Raw genomic sequence first — 18,702 nt, 5'->3', positions numbered from 1 at the left:
CTATACAATTTCTCCAATCAGTGAGATCAGGTTTGAAAAACTCGTCACATGAACAGTTGTAGCTCCCTATGCTGTTGATACACTTCTGCATGCAATCATTTGAAGGTTGGCATTCATTCTTATCTATGGGTGGAATAATTGGTTAATTATTCCGTATTAAGTTTTCGGAGGTGAATAGTAAAATATTTCTTTTATTGGTTTGACTGGAACATTAAGCACTTAATGACGGGTCCCAAGGGAAAAATTTAGTTGTGTTTCCAGCCTCAATGTTCTTTGAGGCGAGGCCGAGGGGAACATTGAGGTCGAGGGGAAACAAAACTCACTGCGAAGAAATCATTTGCTTGACGCCGGCTGGCTCACAATTTTGCCGCAGTTTCAAGGAGCACGATCTGATCACGTGTGAGTCGAAAGTTCAAGTTTTTGTTTCCCTAGGGAGTTGGCGAGTTTTGTTCGCCCCAGGGAGTTTTGACCGACGACACGTGACACGTTCTCCTCCAATCGGAAATTGTATTTGAGTTGGGAAGTATAACAAAAAGGTTTCTCTTAGAGTCATCCTTCTTGTGGCAATCCCATCCCCCGCCCCTGCACCACTTTGTCCCGCTTTTCTTCAAAGAAGAAAGCATCCTTCCTAAATTTTATCCCTTAGTTTTGGACCACGCGGAAAGCCGCCGTTGCCATTGATTAACTTTGAGTTGGCACGCGGGAGAACCGTAACCACCGCACCTTGCTTTGAAAATGATAGGGCGATCGATAAAGCCCCGAAAGAAATATTGTATAATTTTGAATTAGCGCTTCATTCCAAAGCTCCAAGAAGGAAAAAAAAGAAAATTATAGGATTGTGCGCTGCTGTTAAAGAGCTTTACACATAAATAGTGAAGAGGGAAATTGATGCAGATTCTATCCAGCAAATGCCTTACCATCACAGCTACGACCATCAGCGTTTAGTTCGTATCCGTCGCGACAGTCACAGAAGAACGAAGCCGGAAAATTTACACAAAGCTGTTCACAGTTTGACGAATTATTTTGGCATTCATCAAAGTCTGTAAAATGGAGAGAAATGGAGAACATTCTTAAGCGAGTAAATAACGGCAATCATATTAAAGAGAAAGAGAATGTAAAACAAGACAGTGTAAGAAGTATGGAAAATTATCATACATTTCACCTTGGCAATCATAAGTTGTAAACCACCGCCATTAAAAACCAACTACCTTCCTTGCAAAAAATCTCGGACGTTTGATTTTTGGACACATGGATCTTTGGTTTTACTTTACTTCGGACAAATGTAGGACAATAATTTCGGACACTTTGCTGAAACATAGTAAATTTACGTCTTCAAAATACGAATTAGACTGAAACAACATCTAATGATAGTTTTACTGCAGCCTCGAGGTTTTACGAGTGCTTTGACGAGAAAACAACACTAATTCTATCCAGCCGTTACATAAGTCAAGCAGTGTCTCAACTAGATTTCGTCCCATAAGTCCAGAATAAGGAAAACTAAGAGCTTTGGAGCTACTACAAAGTTTTATACTGTACTGTAAATATTTCGGATGCTTAAAAAGTTTTGACGGTTTTATTTTCGAACACTTTTTTGCCCGAAATCGAAATCGTCCGAATTTTTTTGCAAGTAACGTATTTAAAACTATCATTTTAGGTATTTCGTTCTCATATTTAAAGGACTCGTTTCTTAAAGGAAAACGAACTTCGTTCATCCTCAAGTTACCCTGCCATTCCTATAAACTCACCCACACACTGAGCGCCATTTCCAGTATATCCTGATGGACAGGGTCCACATTTATACCCACTGGCATTGGCTGGCGGTGGAAGATCAATGCACTCAACTCCTGTATAGCACGGCTGACCATTACTCTCACAGGCGTCAATGTCACTGTCACAGAACCTTCCTGTGTATCCCCCCTGACATGCACAACCCCTATATACAAACTTGCTGTCAGTGTTGACATTGTCTCCTTCTTCTGGTTGCACACATTGACCGCCGTGGTTGCAGGCGCACATGTTAATTGTTGGACTCCAGGTGGCACTTGCGCCTTTATCGTCAGTAGCAGCAAATGACAGATTGAACTACAACAAGAGATAAACGGTAAATGTGAATCGTTTTCACCCTCTTCAGCCCTGATCTTGCACAAGAAATGCCGGAAAACTCGTGAAATTTCCCCTAACAAATCTGAGTTCTGATTCATAAGATTGATCAAAGGAAACTGTCAATCGATATCCTAATATTGTATGACAACTTTGCAAAGTCGACTGCTACAGAGTTAAGGTTTGACTGGAAAGTTTCAAATTCTTCGATCGTTGTTTTCTCAATTTTGTCCATTCTTAGCAATTCCTTTTGATTATAACTAATTAGGATTTTTCCCAACCTATTAAACTAGTATTTCAGAAAAAAATGATATCAAATGGTTAAGTTATAAAAAGAGTTTAAGCAACTAGATATTAACTGTTTTCAATTCTTTTTTGAGCGGAAAAAAAAAATTAAGTCAGGCTGGTCTTTTAATGATAATTGTCGTCAACGTTTACTATGGAAGATAACTTGTAGCCTACCTTTTGTGATGAGGTAACATTCCACGTAAAGTATAGCACGTTTTCCCTTTGGTTCACTATCGCTCCAGCAGGCGTGTTAATCACGCGAAATGTTATCGTATCGTTATCCACAGCAGTGATATTCAACTCAACTGTTTCATGAAGCGTGGCATTTATCACATTTGATTTGGTTACTATCTTGGGTGGAAATTTGTCTAGAAAAGCAATAGACAAAGGAAAGGTGTGAAAATAAGCCAATTATCTAACTTATCAATCAACTATGTAAAATGAAAACAGGAAACCAAGTATATACGGCTTAGCAAGTCAGAACTGTTTTTACCAAGTGTAGAGCTCGAGATTGACCTGTATATTAGCGGAAACTCATTTTGACTAAAACGGAAAGTTTGAATCGCATTACAATACAAGTGAGAGTGGAATAACCCTTTTTGACTTACTAAGTGCGTTGGATTCGTTCACCAACTGAATGCTTATATCTTTGGTTACCATGCCAACGGACAGATCATTCGTAGAGGCCACGTCAAACAGGCACTCGTGATCATCACCACATTCTGCTTCAGCTTTTTCTCTTAAACTGTCGTTACGCCACGTGATGTTATCCGCAAACATGGGTTCGAAATCAGAGTTTTTAAAGGTATCCACGCTTTCATTGTGAGCATAGGTGAAGAGTGACTGGGATTGGTTGATTTGCCCTGAAAGAACATCAAAATTAGCATCAAAAATTACTTAAGAACGAGACCTATTGTTACATTATAGTGGATAGATCGTCTTGGAAGTTTTTTTTTCAAGTTGAATTTGAAGAAAGCTCTAAGAGAGTTCCAGTGTTCTTCTGTTTGGGTCAAGAACCTCTTTAAACTTGTAGGGGTTTTCATAAAGTCTTGCCATGTTTACTCATTGAAGTTAGAAAAGAATCAGTAAGTTTTCGTCTCAATTGAATTGTACACAAGACTATGGTTAATGGTTGTTTATTCTCTACCCAAATGTTTGCCTGCATCATTTTGTTCATCTGTGCGATGAAGGTCTACATTGATACTTGAGCAAGACTCTGACCTCGGCAATAAATTAAAGGTCAGCTTCGAACTTTCGAAAAGATTTTCCAAATCGTAGTTTATTCTATGTTTAACTTGAAAATAATAATAAAAAAAACATCAAGCGGTAGAAAACTATCAAGAAAGAAAATAGCTCAAATATAATTACATTTTACGCCAAATCCGAAGTGAATGTCCCTCAACGTTGAAGATGATGGCAAAACTGTCCCATCAGGCAATTTAAAGTCGTCATCCGGGTCATCGTTCCATGCACCCAGCAAGCCTTTAGTGGTATTCTTGTAAACGTCTGCAGGAGTTACGACAAACGAGAGCATCTCTTTTTTCTCACAGAAATTCACTGACATTGTTGACGGGAAAGAAACCTGCAAGCAGTTTTCTTCTGTTTTTGAGACCGAAAGGTTTTTACCAACTTCCACACTTTGGTTTGTCAGCGTTTTGTAGCCATTGTACTCTTCTTGGTCTATCAAAATATCGAATCCACCTAATGACATGAAAAACAATTGCTTTTAAAAAACCTTTAAAAAACCTCGTGTATCAGTAAATAGTGCGGGCTTTGAAAATAAAATGACGGCGAGAAGCAATCTTCGATTTTGGGCAAATTACGCCATAATGAGTAGAAATGGCCGAAGTTGTATTTTCACTGGTTCATAAGAAAGAGAAATTACCACACATGAAAGAACATTAAACATATTCTCATATTCTTAAACAAAGCGGATGAAGTCTAACTAGAAAAATCGCGTCTATTTTTTTAATATCTCAAAAAGTAGAATCTTGATTAGGTTATGTAAAATCTCTTTAGTATCCCTCACCGCCTTCCTTTACACGGACTTCAATGGTGCTCGTATTTGCCTCTTTCGCTGCACCGGCTGAGAAAATAGTAGCGGTTGTTGAATTTCCCGGGGCAGCTGTTGTTCTGGCCTGTAGCTGGAATGTTCCATTTTGGGAATCAATCATGACGTATTCCCCAAGTCCATTGAACGTGTAATTCCCACCATCCAGCGTCTTGAACCTGAATTAACAACGAAAGCGAGTAGTTAAACAGAGTATGTGGGTAACTGAAAAAGGTCGCAGTTCTTTGCAGTTACTTGTAGGATTGCCCCAGAGCTGAAAAGTCAATTAATGTCTTAAGTATTGCTGGCGACGAAAATTGGGAAATCATAAACCAACGAATTAATTAAATTTTGCTTGCAAACTGGTGATTGATGTACTTCGTGCGAGTTTGATTTAACGTACATAAATGAACCAGCAAGCAAGCAAAAAGAGTGTGGGATGACTTCAATTGACGTCGCGTGGTACCATGTTATGTTAAGGGAAATGTATTTTATGACAACATACTATAATATGCAGTAACACGTACGTCTTCGTGGAGGTCTGTAAAGGGAACAGCTATCGGACGGACGATAAAGGTAAAATAGATTGCACAAAGGTATGTCGACACAGCAATATTTATAGGCCTCCTGGTCCAAGTAGAACGTTTTCACGTGATTGAACCAGTAATGGAAAGCTGTCACTTTCACGTGACCGCCGTCAGGAGGACCAAGCTTGAGAGAGCCCCAGTCTTCCCAGTCAGTGGAGTAGCAGCATTCCTGTCTCAGCCAAAGTCCAACTAATCCTGTCAGGGTAGAATAATAATATACGAACTTTGAACGCCTGGACTCATAACACACTACAGGCCACGAATACCACCAGCTCCAGGAGAATCTTCCCCAGTCCAGCCACGCCTGCCACTCAGTACAAGGGCACGCCATCTGCCAGTCTAATTTTATTAGGCGGTCGTACCAGTAACTAATGTTCGCAAACTCATTAAGAACCGCCCATGTTAAGCACTTCTCCAGTGCACCTTTCCCATCGCTGTTCTCGATTCTCCAAAAGTATCTCCCTAACAAATCCGTATTTCCTTTCTTGTTATCGAGATTATACATTGCAAATGTAGCCGAGCTGAAATAAGAAAAAACGAAAATAAAGTTCATACTTTTACTTTCTATTGTTTTATATCATACTTGTATAAAAATGATTCATTTTTGTAATGTCTTAAGGGCCCATTAACCGATCTTTTTGAGCCGTTGCTAAGGAAAATTTATTCTCATATAACCTCATCATTTTTAGTTACTTCAGAGTTATTTCATGTGTTTTAACTTTTTCATGATTAGTAACACTAGTGATGACGTCATCAGGCCACGCCCATGGTCATGTGACTAATACTGAAAAAACACAAAGGCTCCCAGGCAAATTACTTTATCGGGATTTTTTTCATTGATTTAATATTTTAATTTAAATCCCCATTACGCTATGCATAAATTTTGTTTCATTTCTGAAAGGTCAGATTTTGAGAGAATTTCAAAATATTAAAAAATTCGTAATTTTCTAAAAAAAACATGATTTTGAAAAAGGAATGCATAGCTATCTTTCTAACGTTGGTTTTGATCGAAATCCGTCGAAAAAGGCTGGATTCAATGAAAAACCGCGTTTCCTTTAGCATTTAAAGAAACCGGAAGTGCGCCCGATATATATCTGAATTTACCCTATCAGCGCGTGCGCAGTTTACACTACCAGCGCACTTCGGTAAGATCAAACAAAGCCACACGGAGTTAGTTTTTCTCCTTCTATTGCTCTTGTTTTTCTGTCTTTTTCTTATTTTGTCTCTGCTTGTACTTTTTTTACTTTGCGTTTTGTGAAACACACAAAAAAAACATCTAAAATTTAAGCGAATTTGGAAGTTATTGTGTTGTTTTTATTTTCCGCGCTCAGGCTGACGTAAGTAACCGGAAGTGAAATTTCACCTCCTTAGCAACGCGCGCGAGCGCGCGCATAAATCGGTTAATGGGCCCTTAAGGCTGCAGTTAGCACAGAATAAGAGTTTTATTGTAGTGGAAGAAATAGTATGAAATTGTCCCTATATTTAAACTCTCTCTAGCTCTGCTGTTCTTCACCGCACTAATATAAAAGTAAAGTTAGCTTCTCACGCTTCGTGGTTGTAATAATCTTTGCCATCATTTCCTGCGTTCCACCCAGCGACAGGAAGACCGTAGTAACTGGTCCAGTAACGGTAATACTCCCTGCAAGAATCAAAGTTACACAATTTGAATACTTTTTATCTTACCCCCTCAGTGGCAAGACGAGCAACAACAACAAAATCAACAACAATAGCAAGAAAAAGCTATCATCATCACCAACAATGACAACAAAATAACAATGCGGACTTGTCTGGCCATGGATCCAAATACAAATATGTCTTCATAAACTATCATTTCGAATTCTTAATTGTAATTGTAATTCTTCTTGTACGTTGTAATTTGAGTCTTTTAAAAAACTCAGAAAACTTTTGTAGGCTTAGTTGGCTGGTTGGATTCGATCGATGGCTAGGCGGACGGGAAACTTGATTGATAGATTGATTTCCACTATTAAGCCATGGCCAATCTTGAGACGCATAAGCCTAAATCATTTCATTCATGAGAACGCTGATTGATTCAATGCAAATCAACTTACGGATCCGCTGGAACCACCCACTGAATTCCACCAGAAGGGTAGTTGTACATCAAAAATGTGTTAAATCCACCCGTAATTATGACAGCTTGAAAAGTATTACTCTGAAAGATAAATTAAAGTAAAGGAAGATTGCAAATGAAAATGCAAGAAAATCCAGTAACCCGTGTCATTGATCAAGAAGAGCAAGTTCCCATAATAATCATCAAATTTCCGGATAGTTCATGAAACAGCACGTCCAGCAATTCGAGCAGTTTTGGAACAACGCTATGGGAACATCCAGTTATTAGTTGATTACTCCATCTGAACGTACAAAAAGCTCTACCGATTTACTGTTTTCGCAAACTACTAATCAAAAATAAGCAGAAGAAAGACGACAAAGATATGTTTACCCCCCCCCCCCAAAAGAAAATGTTTACCCACAGTTTAACGGAACGTTTTCTCTCTAATAGTAATAGCATTGGTAGTAGTAGTAATATGGATAATAGACGCCTTACCCAAAGACAGTTGTTGTAGTAATAGTAGTAATAGAGCATGCGCCAGGTCATGAAAAGAACCCAAGTGACAGCAAAGTTGGCAAATTTTCTACTATTCACTGTTTCGGTGAGTTAATCAAAGATTAGCTGAAGAAAAAAGAAAAAGAAATGCTTACCCAGGGACAGTTTAAGGGAACGTTTTCTTCATAGTAGTAGTAATATGGATAATAGACGTATGGACAGAGTTTCTGCCAGGTCACGACAAGAACCCAACTGGCAGCAAAGTTGGCAAATTTGTCACCCTCGTCATAGCGTGTTACATCTTGTGAGGCCCTTTTGAGGATTTCGGAAGAGCTTTCCTTGGTTTGGCTGTACACTTGATAATACACCTTAGAATGACCGTCTCTAAAGGCAAAATACGTATCGGTCGTGGCCCAGAACGGTGCAATAATTGCCATATTTCTCAGCCACCAGTAGACACCAAACTTCCGCGGCCACCACCAGCTCCATTCATAATTCAACTGCATTATACCATTGCGGCATATCTACAAAACAAAGGAAAGGTGTTTAGATTCAGCACACCACATCAACTCTTATTTGGCAAGGGGCGAGCATTACACGTGCGGACGAATTTATTATTGGTTATCTCTGTCTTTAAGGGAGCTCAGTCACGGCATTTTAAGTCTTTTTGGCCAGGGAGAAAATTAGCTAAAAATTGAAGAAAACCTGAAAATAGTAGTTTACTAATTAGAAAAACACGAGAGACAACAATAAACCATAAATGAACATGGATGGTTGAGGATGGAAAAGACTTACTTGCATTAAAATCGACGAACTAATCTAAGAGGGTGGTAAGTGCTAAATGCGAGACTTTGGGAGAAGGTGAGTGTAGCGTTTTTCTTTGCGAGCCCGAGACATTTTGAGTTATTCAATTGCGACAGCGAGACTTCAAAGTGTTTTAAATGCGCGAGCTTGAGCCGTATGGGTTCTAAGATGTTTAGATGTCATTTAACTATATGAAAAATATAAATAAATCGGTACTTCGCGACTTTCTTAGCCTTGAAAAAAATCGAGACTGCGAGGCAGCTTCGTGAGAAAAATCGAGACTGCGAGACGCACATAACCGCTAAAAATACGAGACTGCGAGACCCGTGAAATTCGGCGAAAATTTTGCGAGACCCATGGCTTTTGAAGGACCATTCGTCACCGTTAATCTAGGAAAAATCTAGGCTAAACGTTTCAAGGTGCCCAAATCGTGAGATAGCTCCTTTAAGTCAATCGAATGTATCTTACTTCCCTATGGAGAAGAAATCTATTATAATTACTGCTTTTTGATGGCAGACTAATCCATCTAGGAACATGTTTTATTCCAGAAAGAAACGAGGCACTTAAGAGTCACCACGTAAGCTCTATAGAGGAGTATTGTTCACTTTGCTAAATGAAAGTGAAACGTTCTATAGACTTACATGAATATCCACAAACAGAATGAAAGAAAGTGTTTACATACGAAAAGAGTTCAACACCCTCAAGATTGGCTTGGGACATCGACGTGGGGATGCCAATATGTCAAACACTCTATACTTACATACAGCTTGTAATGCCTCTCCGAGAAGAATGGAAATCCAGTCCAATCCGTGTCGATCCTCAAGCAATGATCAGAGTAGACGTATGGAGAGTCTTCAAGACCAAACTCGTTATCATTCTGCTGCGGGCCGTATGGGTACATATTGTTCTCATTGGGAGCGGCTTCAGTGAAATAATAATAATAATAATAATAAAAAAACACCAATAAAAATAGATAAGCTATATATAGTTTGTTGCACGTAATAGCCCCTTAAACATGTAGAACACAACACTCAAACTTTCTTTTCCTTCCAATTAAAGCTCGATAATAGCTTCAAGGCATTTACTTACACTTGAGAGTAATACACGATATAGATATACCTCACGGAATAGTACCTCTCGCAGAACCATAAAATCGTTTACATTAACAGACATAAAAAGAACCATTACATTGATATTATGTGTACTCATTTGTTGGAGCTGGAGTTGTCGCAGCTGACAAGAAAACGAAAAATGTGAATACAGTATGAGGTATTCAGCAGTATTCATAATTATACAACTAGTAGTAATAAAGATTAAAGAGTGCGTTCGAGTATTGGTAGGTTTTGATATGTTGAAAAAGCAAAAATTCTAGGAACAGCATTTTGTGCCTGAGCTGTTGGGTAGGCGTGAAATTGTCCTCCCTCCAGCAGGAGCGAAAAAAAAAAAAAAAAAAGAAAAAAAGAAAAAAAAAAAACGAATTGATCGCAAAGCACCTGCATACCAGAGGGTTTGTTCTCGTTTATTCGTGTATTACGTAATATTAGTTACGACCGGTCGGTAAAAAACACGGACTGCAGTTGGTAGGCCGCATTTAGTTCGAAGTCCGCGTTTTATATCCGAGTCTGTGTTTATACCCAGTCCGTAATGGTTAGCCCAAGTTTAATACCAAGGTCAGCAGTCAGCAGTCCGCAGTCCGCAGTCCGCAGTCCGTAGTCCGCAGTCCGCCCCTGCATACGAGAGGGTTTGTTCTCGTTTATTCGTGTATTACGTAATATTAGTTACGACCGGTCGGTAAAAAACACGGACTGCAGTTGGTAGGCCGCATTTAGTTCGAAGTCCGCGTTTTATATCCGAGTCTGTGTTTATTTTCGGACCGTAGGTGTTTTTAGATCCTATACGCTGCGTTTTTTAAGCATGGTACTGGCCATGCGGTTGAATGTTTAAATGTTTAGGCTGGCCTTGTCCAGCCACATTTATTCTTTTGCTTTTCGAGACACCAATCTTGACACTTTGTCTCCTTGCGCCCCGAAACATGTGATGTGGCAACGTGTGTTTCGGGGCGCAAGTGAGTTCAAAGTACGGAACTTGATATAGTGCACGGGTCATTTTGCAATTTATGTGCGTTGGCTGTTGGGCTGGCGTTACATATCTTCGCTACACAGGGCTGATGAGCCCCAAAAAGGGCGAAACAGCTGTCCACTGTTGCGATCCTACTTTATCGGTTCTTGTCATGTTGGTGTCTCGAAACGTTTTTCACGTAGTATCAGCCTTGCAGTTTATTGCTTGTCTTCGCGGTCCGCGGTCCGCAGTCCGCAGTCCGCAGTCCGCAGTCCGCAGTCCGCAGTCCGCAGTCCGCAGTCCATGTTTTATACTGACCGTGCAAATCGACACAAACGATGCTTGTTCCGTCGGTGTGCGAGATGAAGTGCTTTTATCATCAAAACTAGGACAACTATTATGTTTACGAACACGAGTTGGCTTTGGCGGAACAGCTACAGAGCAATTTCAGTTCCGAAAAATTGAAACGAAGGACATGTTGGTGTACCAAAGTAATCCTGTGGGAGTTGAATTCTTCTCCTATGTAAACACTTCCGTTGGGTTTATGCTACATTATTTGCGCACAGAAATCTAGGCCAGCGAAGTGAAACTTCACATTTCCCTCTTTAAGACATGAGGGTACACAACACGCAGCCAAACTACAGCTTTCTGTTCGTATGAGAACACGTACACATTTCTTGAAGACATGTCTGCCAGTCTACAAGATTTTTAAATGTCAATAGGCTGATTTAGCAACAGGACGGGAGCGTCAAATGACGACTGCAGGCCATGCTAAATAACCTTGATTCTGTTCTAACTTGACCATATTTGGGTATTTGTACTGCGCGCGCCGTCATCAAGTGACCTTCCCGTTCTCTTGCTAAATCAGCCTATTATCACTGACTTCAAACTTTAAATAAACAACTTAGCCGCTAGAGCCACAATAAGCTTCCTTGACACTCGAAAGTCCGCATTGTTGCGTAACAGTCGAAAGAAAGCACATGGACGAACCTGGAGATCACGTCAATCGCCCCTGAAGAATTTTTTTTTTTTGGGGGGGGGGGGAAGTGGTGGGGGGAGGGGGCAAATTGGTGTCCCCAGATACACACACGGAATCTGGAATTTTGCCGCATTACGCGATTAGAACTGCGTTCTTTCGAACGCAAATGTGTATGTAGATAATGAGACAGTGTGTAATCAATAAACAAGGGACTTACCTACACTAAATTGCACGGCAGCCATTGTAGCTAAGGCAAGGACGAAACGACAGTACAAATTAGTAACGTTTTGATATTAAATTTTGGCGTCACAAACGTTAAATGTAACAACGATTGCCAGAATGATCACAGCTGTGGTTGTATTACAGTGCTAGCTCGTTTATATCGTAATAGTCAGTCATTATAGATTATTTGCTCCTTTCTGTTAAGGTAAGTGTAAGGGTAATGCTGTGATAGGCCAAACCCTACATGACATGCTATGCCCGTGCCATGCCATCCCATGCCATGCCATGCCATGCCTTGTCGTGCTTTAATGATCCCTCGGGCATTCTCCCCGAAACTTGATCCATTGTGGGTTACATGTTTTTAGTAACATAGGAAACCCTAGGTGCACTGCAATGGTTTATTATACTCCGGAAAACGAACACATTTATTGACTAATGACTAGAGGCTTAAGGACTCACTCTTTGATGCAGAGATGGTCTGACTCACTGACGGAGATGTACTCTTCAAGGGACTTGTAGACAAGGAACCATCTTCACTTGCCGATGTTGAAATTGCTGAGACACTTGTCGACAAAGATGGAGCTGAGCTTTGGGACTGTGACGCACTTGAACTGACTGACACGTTTTGGCTGAGACGCGCCGTGACACTGTGAGACAAAGGTTCGGATCTGCTTGAATAAGACGGTCCACTAACAGTGACTGATAGAGAGACATTCACTGATGCACTTGTCGAGAATACACTTGGGCTCTCAGTTTGCGAGACATTACTGGATGCCTTAGCTGTTTGAATAAAACGAGAAAAAAGCTGAGGCAAGCAGGAGATGTGAGTATTTAGACACTTGATGACAGAGACGTCTTGAATCATCCAATAATAGCATTAGTAATAGTAATTGGATCGAGTGGAGTACAATTCAGGGAGAAATCGCGCGACTAAGGTCGATTTGAAATTACAAGCACGATTTCCCCCCGAATTGCACGACACGACCAATTACTAATTAATCGTATCTATAACAAATTTCGGAATTAAAAATGTCTTCTGAGAAATTCTTTTGAGCCAACACGTCTGAAGTGCTTTTCATAAATTTTTAAAACTGTAGAAAACATTGCGAGGGATGCCCTTAAAGCGCGCTTAACTGACGGGCGGATCAGGTGGGTATCCAATTACAGGTATCCAACTGCAAAAAGTTCAAATTTGATACCTGTAATTGGACACCCACGTGATCGAGCGCCAATTGCGTGTCAAATAAGGGCGCCTAGAACCAATCACGATGGAGAATTTTGTTATAGATATGATAATAGGCTGAGGCTAATGCATTTAATCTAGATCCCTGTAAGTTCTTCTTATTACGTCTTTCAAAGGAGTATTACACATTGTGATTATAGCGGGATGAAAATACAAAGGAGAATCTTGTAAACGCTCCGAATTTGACAATACTGTCCTTTAAGATGGACTTTCCACAAAAGACATTCGGGCAATAAATTTTTCTAAACATCTCACAAACACACAAACAAAAAAGCAATTCGGTGTAAAGTGAAGTATTGTTCTTCACGATTGGCAGAACTTTCCCGGATGTGAAATAAAAACTGAAAAAAAGTGTTTGTACCTTTTGCACGCGCATTAAGCGAGAATGGATCGCGAAAAGCCATCGCTTTCTCTGCAGTAGTTTATAAGAGCCACATGAATAAATACTTCATAGAAACGCTTTCTTCGGTCCGTATCGAGGACGCTTATGAGCGACCCGCAGATAGGGTCCATAAAACTACTTCTTCAATAAGAAGCGAAAAAACTGCGTTAAAAACTACCTTCGTTTCCACCCGTCACGTTTGGAAAGTAACAACGACCTTTCCTGACTCACTTGATCTATATATTAATGCTCTGAAGCAGTTCCCAAAAACGGTTGACGTAAGCATTTCAGGTCATGCAAAGGAGAAAAGTTAATATTTACCACTGGTATCTTTCACGCTTAAAATGTCACTGAACACATTGATGGTAAATAATTCTACCAATACAGACGATAGCTGGTTCCACAGCGTACGTTTTCTAACTTCTTGCTAAGCCTTTATGAACTAGCAACGGCCCTTACTGGTTCGCTTGCCTAAAAATAATCGATTGACTCATACATAGAAAGATAACTCACTCATTGACGAGGAAGTGTTCTGACTCGAGAACTAAGCAAAACTTGACGCAAAGTGAAACCACTTTGACTTGACATTTCTGCAATTGCTGACTTACTTGTCTCCAAAGACAGAACTGGGCTTAATGTTATTGCCTAGACACACTGAGAATGAATGAAAACGACTCGATTGAAATCGAAGATATACTTTGGTCTCCATTTGCAGAAGTATTCTGGCATGCTGGAAAACGTGACAACAAAATCTACGTTAGATTTTAGAGGAATAGCAAAAACACTCCGCGCTGCATTCTTGCAATAATTTCATGCACAGAATCAGCAAACCCTAACATATGCCATTCAATTCTCCAGCAAATTTTAACATGTAAGATGTGTAGGATGTGGTCCTACAGGGACCATAACATACAGAGGAGCTAAAAAGCAGAGGCACTAGTAGTATTGGTTTGCAGTGATCGTTAAGATCTAGAAGAAAGGAGAAGCGCTGGATGTACTGAATGTACCACTCGTTAAATGATATAGTAACGAAGTACTTTGTGATCTCGTTGAAGTAGGATTGCAAAGACAACTACACACAGGGGTGGCATCGATCATACTGGAAGAAGCTAGAAAGATCACAGAATGTAGTTCAACACTAAATATGATCGACGTCAATGTTCTGAAGCCGCTCTAAAACGCCTTGATCGATGAAAATCAGGCCACGGGAAAAAAAAAAAAATGCTAATACCTACATAAAGTGCCTAAAATGTTTGAAACGGATTGTTAAAAATTACATTAATCTTAATTCACTATCCCAATACCAGCCTCCCATCGATTCAAAAAAACCTATTTTCTAAATATTAAAAACCCTTTAAAAGCAAGCAGCGGCTTTTGCTGGTTACCTTCCTGGCTCGCACTTCGACGAAGAAAGTAATTGACTCACCTATTAACGGGGAAGCGCTCTTAGTCACGAACGAAGAGAAACTCGACGAAAAGAAACCACCCTGACTGGACACTTCTGTAGCTGCTGACGTTCTTGTCGTCAAAGGTAGAGGTAGCGTTGGTGTTAGTGAGAGACCGACTGATATATTGTCTGATTGGCTAGACACGCTGGGTCTGAATGATGTGGACTCCGTTGACGACGGCGACATACTTTGGCTAAGAGTTGATATGATAATCTGGTGTACTGCAAAATATGAGAACAAAATCTGCATTAGGTTTTCAATCAAAAGGAAAAAGGTTCTGCATTGCTGGAATTCTTTCATGTATAGACGGCAAATCTTCAAATAGATATTTTCAAGTCTTCAAGACATTTTGCCTTTGAACTGTTTCTCTCGACACCCACACTTACACGACATGTAAGATGTGGAAGTTGCTGGGCTGCAGGGACAATAACATAAAGAGGAACTCAAAGAGGCAGAAGCACTACTTGTATTGTTTCCATTGATCGTTACGTTGTAGAAGATTTAGGAACTCTGGTCAGAAGGGCCGGATGAAATGACTCCGCCACTCGTTGAATGATACAGCAACGACGTACTTTGTGATGTCGTTGAAGTAAAACCACAAGGACAAATACACATAGAATTGACATCAACCATACTGGAAGAAGCTAAAAAGATATCACAGAATACAATTCAACACTAGATGTGATGGACATTAATGGTCTAGAGGAGTTCCAAAAAGCCTTGATCGATGCATAACAGGCCCACCCCAATGAAGAACGCGAATTACCTCAAGTCGTATCTTTGACGTTCGACACGGATTATCACTGAACACATTGATTTTGAATAAGTATCCCAATATAAGCTCCCTACCGCCGATTCAATAACCTATGTTTTTTAAATTTCTGCCAAATCTTTGAGAAAGAGCCACGCCCCCTTTAACTTTGCTGGTTTACTTGTTGAAAGAGAATCGACTGACTCATGGAAAGAAAGTTAACGACTCACCCATTGACGACGAAGCGTCCTGGCTCAAGTAGGTCGAAGAACTGGACGAGACGAAATCAACCTGACTGGTCAATTCTGCAACTGCTGATGCACTTGTTGTCAGAGACAGAGCTGGGCTTGGGGTAAGTGACACACCGGCTGATATATTTTGGGATTGGCTAGACACTTTTGAATCGGTTACAGACGTCGAAATACTTTGGGTAAAATTTGCCATGATAGTCTCTGACGCTGGAAAACATGAGAACAAAAACTGAGTTAACAATTTTATGAATAACTTGGAGGATTCTGCAATCCTTACCCATAGGTTGCCGACTCTTATATTGTTTTTCACATTTCATTTCGATAGGAATTTTGACTGTGAGCTAATCTCTATCGATACGCATACTAGCACGAGATGTATGATGTTGAGGATGTAATGCTACAGGGACAATAACATACTGAGGAGCTGAACTCAGGCAGAGGCACTAGTTGTATTGGTTGCAGTGGTCGTTAGTATGTAGGAGAATGGAGAACTCTGGTCAGAAGTGCTGGATGTACTGATTGCACCACTCGTTGAATGATATAGCAACGAAGTACTTCGTGATCTTGCTGAAATAGGATTGCAAGGACAAATAGACATAGGGGTGGTATAAATCATACTGGAAGAAGCCAAAAAGATCGAATAAAGTAATTAATTCAACACTAAATGAGATGGATGTTGATGTTCTAACGCCGGCTTAAAAAGCTTTGATCGATACAAATTACGCCACACGAATAAAAACTGCTGATACCTAAATAAAGTACCTAAAATGAAAGAACGCGAATTACCTTAAGTTGTATCTTTGACGCTCGACACGGATTGTCACTGAACACATTGATTTTGAATAAGTATATTAATATAAGCCCCCTCCTGCCGATTCAATAACCTATATTTTTCAAATTTCTGCCAAATCTTTGAGAAAGAGCCACGCCCCCTTTAACTTTGCTGGTTTACTTGTTGAAAGAGAATCGACTGACTCATGGAGAGAAAGTTAACGACTCACCCATTGACGACGAAGCGTCCTGGCTCAAGTAGGTCGAAGAACTGGACGAGACGAAATCAACCTGACTGGTCAATTCTGCAACTGCTGATGCACTTGTTGTCAGAGACAGAGCTGGGCTTGGGGTAAGTGACACACTGGCATATATATTGTCTGATTGGCTAGCCACACTGGGTTTGAACGATGTGGACTGTGTTGACGACGGCGCCATACTTTGGATAAGAGTTGATGTGATAATTTGGGGTGCTGGAAAATACGAGAACAAAATCTGCATTAGGTTTCGAATGAAATGCTTAAAGACTCTACATTGCCGGAATTATCTCATGTGTAGACGACAAATCTTTAAATAAATATTTTCAATTCTCCAAGAAGTTTTGGTTATGAACTGTTTCTCTCGACTCGCATAGTTACACGACACGTAAGATGAAATGCTGTGTCGCAGGGGCGATAACATACAGAGGAACTCAAAGAGGCAGGACATTAATGGTCTAGAGCAGTCCTAAAAAGCCTTGATCGATGCATGACAGGCCATCCGAATGAATCACGCTAATAACTTCGTGTGGTATCTATGACGGCTGACATGGATTGTCACTGATCACGTTGTTTTGAATAATTATCCATATGTAAGTCTCCTCCCGCCGATTTAATAACCGAGATTTTCTAAATCTCTGAGAAACAGCCACGCTCCTTGCAATTTTTCTGGTTTACTTTTTGAAAGAGAATCGACTGACTCATGGAAAGAAAGTTAACGACTCACCCATTGACGACGAAGCGTCCTGACCCAAGTACGTCGTGGAGTTAGAAGAGACGAAATCACCCTGACTGGTCAATTCTGCAATTGCTGACGCACTTGTTGCCAGAGACAGAGCTGGGCTTGGGGTAAGTGACCCACTGGCTGATATATTTTTGGATTGGCTAGACATTTTTGACTCGGCTGCAGACGGTGACATACTTTGGGTAAAATTTGTCATGATATTCTCTGATGCTGGGAAAGATGAGAACAAAATCTAAGTTAGTAATCATTGAATAACTTGGGTGATCCTGCAGTACTTCTTTTACATTATTCATAGGCTGCCAACTCTCATAGCGTTTTCCACATTTCAGCTCGGTAGGAAATTTTGGCTGTGAGCTAATCTCTTTCGATACACATACTTACACAGCATGTAAGATGTTGAAGATGTTGTGCTGCAGGGACAGTAACATATAGAAGAACTCAAAGAGGCAGAGGTACTAGTTGTATTGGTTGCAGTGGTCGTTAAGATATAGAAGGATGGAGAGCTTTGCTGAAAAGTGCTGGATGTACTCATCGCACCGCTTGTTGAATGATGTAGCAACAGTGCACTTTGTGATGTCGTTGAAGTCGAACCACAAGGACAAATACACATAGGGATGGCATCAACCATACTGGAAGAAGCTTAAAAGAACACAAAATGCAATTTAGCTCTAAATGTGTTGAATATTTATACTCTTAAGCAGTTTTTAGAAAACGTGGATCTCGGTATATTTGGTCGTGCGAATGAAGAAACGCGAAACTTCCATCTTTGACCCTTGTCACGGATTGTGACTATTTGAAATAATTATATTACAGTGATACGGACCTGACAAAAGCTTATTAACTTATATTTTCTAAATTCGTGCTGAACAGCTCTTATTTGTTCACTTCTCGTAGGAGAATCTACTGACGTATGCAAAGAAAGTTATTGACTCAATCATTGACGAGGAATCGTTCTGACGAGAAGAAACCATCGTGGCTGGACACTTCTGCAATAGTGGACGACGCTTAGAGCTGGGCTTGGGATTAGTGACTTATCCACTGATATATTGTCTGATTGGCTAAACACATTTAGTTTGGATGATGTTGACTCGGTTGAGGATTGAGACATGCTTTGGTTAACACTTACGACAGTATTCTGGGATGCTGGAAACGATGGGAACAAAAGCTGTGTTAGGTTTTTAATGAAGAGCTAAAAGACTGTTG

At 40.3% G+C, this 18,702-nt stretch overlaps 1 protein-coding gene and 2 pseudogenes across 24 annotated transcripts in view; all 3 read right to left on the bottom strand.

The window, feature by feature from the left end:
• LOC145500187 (uncharacterized) overlaps positions 1–18,702 on the bottom strand; it is a 111,689-nt gene that overhangs the window by 17,363 nt on the left and 75,624 nt on the right. The window contains exons 37-40 of one of the 23 annotated variants that reach the window (XM_081479673.1): positions 2,563–2,756; positions 1,746–2,082; positions 918–1,040; positions 1–123 (exon numbers count right to left, since the gene is read on the bottom strand). The exons of the other annotated variants lie outside the window; for them this stretch is intronic. Coding sequence (XP_081335799.1) covers positions 1–123; positions 918–1,040; positions 1,746–2,082; positions 2,563–2,756 — 777 coding nt within the window. The remainder of the gene's footprint in view (positions 124–917; positions 1,041–1,745; positions 2,083–2,562; positions 2,757–18,702) is intronic. 23 annotated transcript variants of the gene reach the window in all.
• Positions 5,554–18,702, bottom strand: part of LOC145500198 (uncharacterized) — a 22,098-nt pseudogene continuing 8,949 nt past the window's right edge. Inside the window, exons 2-13 of the transcript XR_014051025.1 lie at positions 17,881–18,138; positions 17,482–17,709; positions 16,728–16,970; positions 15,706–15,933; positions 15,111–15,368; positions 14,703–14,945; positions 12,111–12,431; positions 11,647–11,676; positions 9,153–9,313; positions 7,744–8,112; positions 7,095–7,195; positions 5,554–6,664 (exon numbers count right to left, since the gene is read on the bottom strand). The product of XR_014051025.1 is annotated as an uncharacterized LOC145500198 (transcript). The remainder of the gene's footprint in view (positions 6,665–7,094; positions 7,196–7,743; positions 8,113–9,152; positions 9,314–11,646; positions 11,677–12,110; positions 12,432–14,702; positions 14,946–15,110; positions 15,369–15,705; positions 15,934–16,727; positions 16,971–17,481; positions 17,710–17,880; positions 18,139–18,702) is intronic.
• Positions 18,164–18,702, bottom strand: part of LOC145500211 (uncharacterized) — a 7,720-nt pseudogene continuing 7,181 nt past the window's right edge.

This window comes from Orbicella franksi, chromosome 10, assembly GCF_964199315.1.
Source record: "Orbicella franksi chromosome 10, jaOrbFran1.1, whole genome shotgun sequence".
NCBI lineage: Eukaryota > Metazoa > Cnidaria > Anthozoa > Scleractinia > Merulinidae > Orbicella > Orbicella franksi.
The sequence above is the reverse complement of the archived record's forward strand: the minus strand, read 5'-3'. Positions and strand labels throughout refer to the sequence as shown.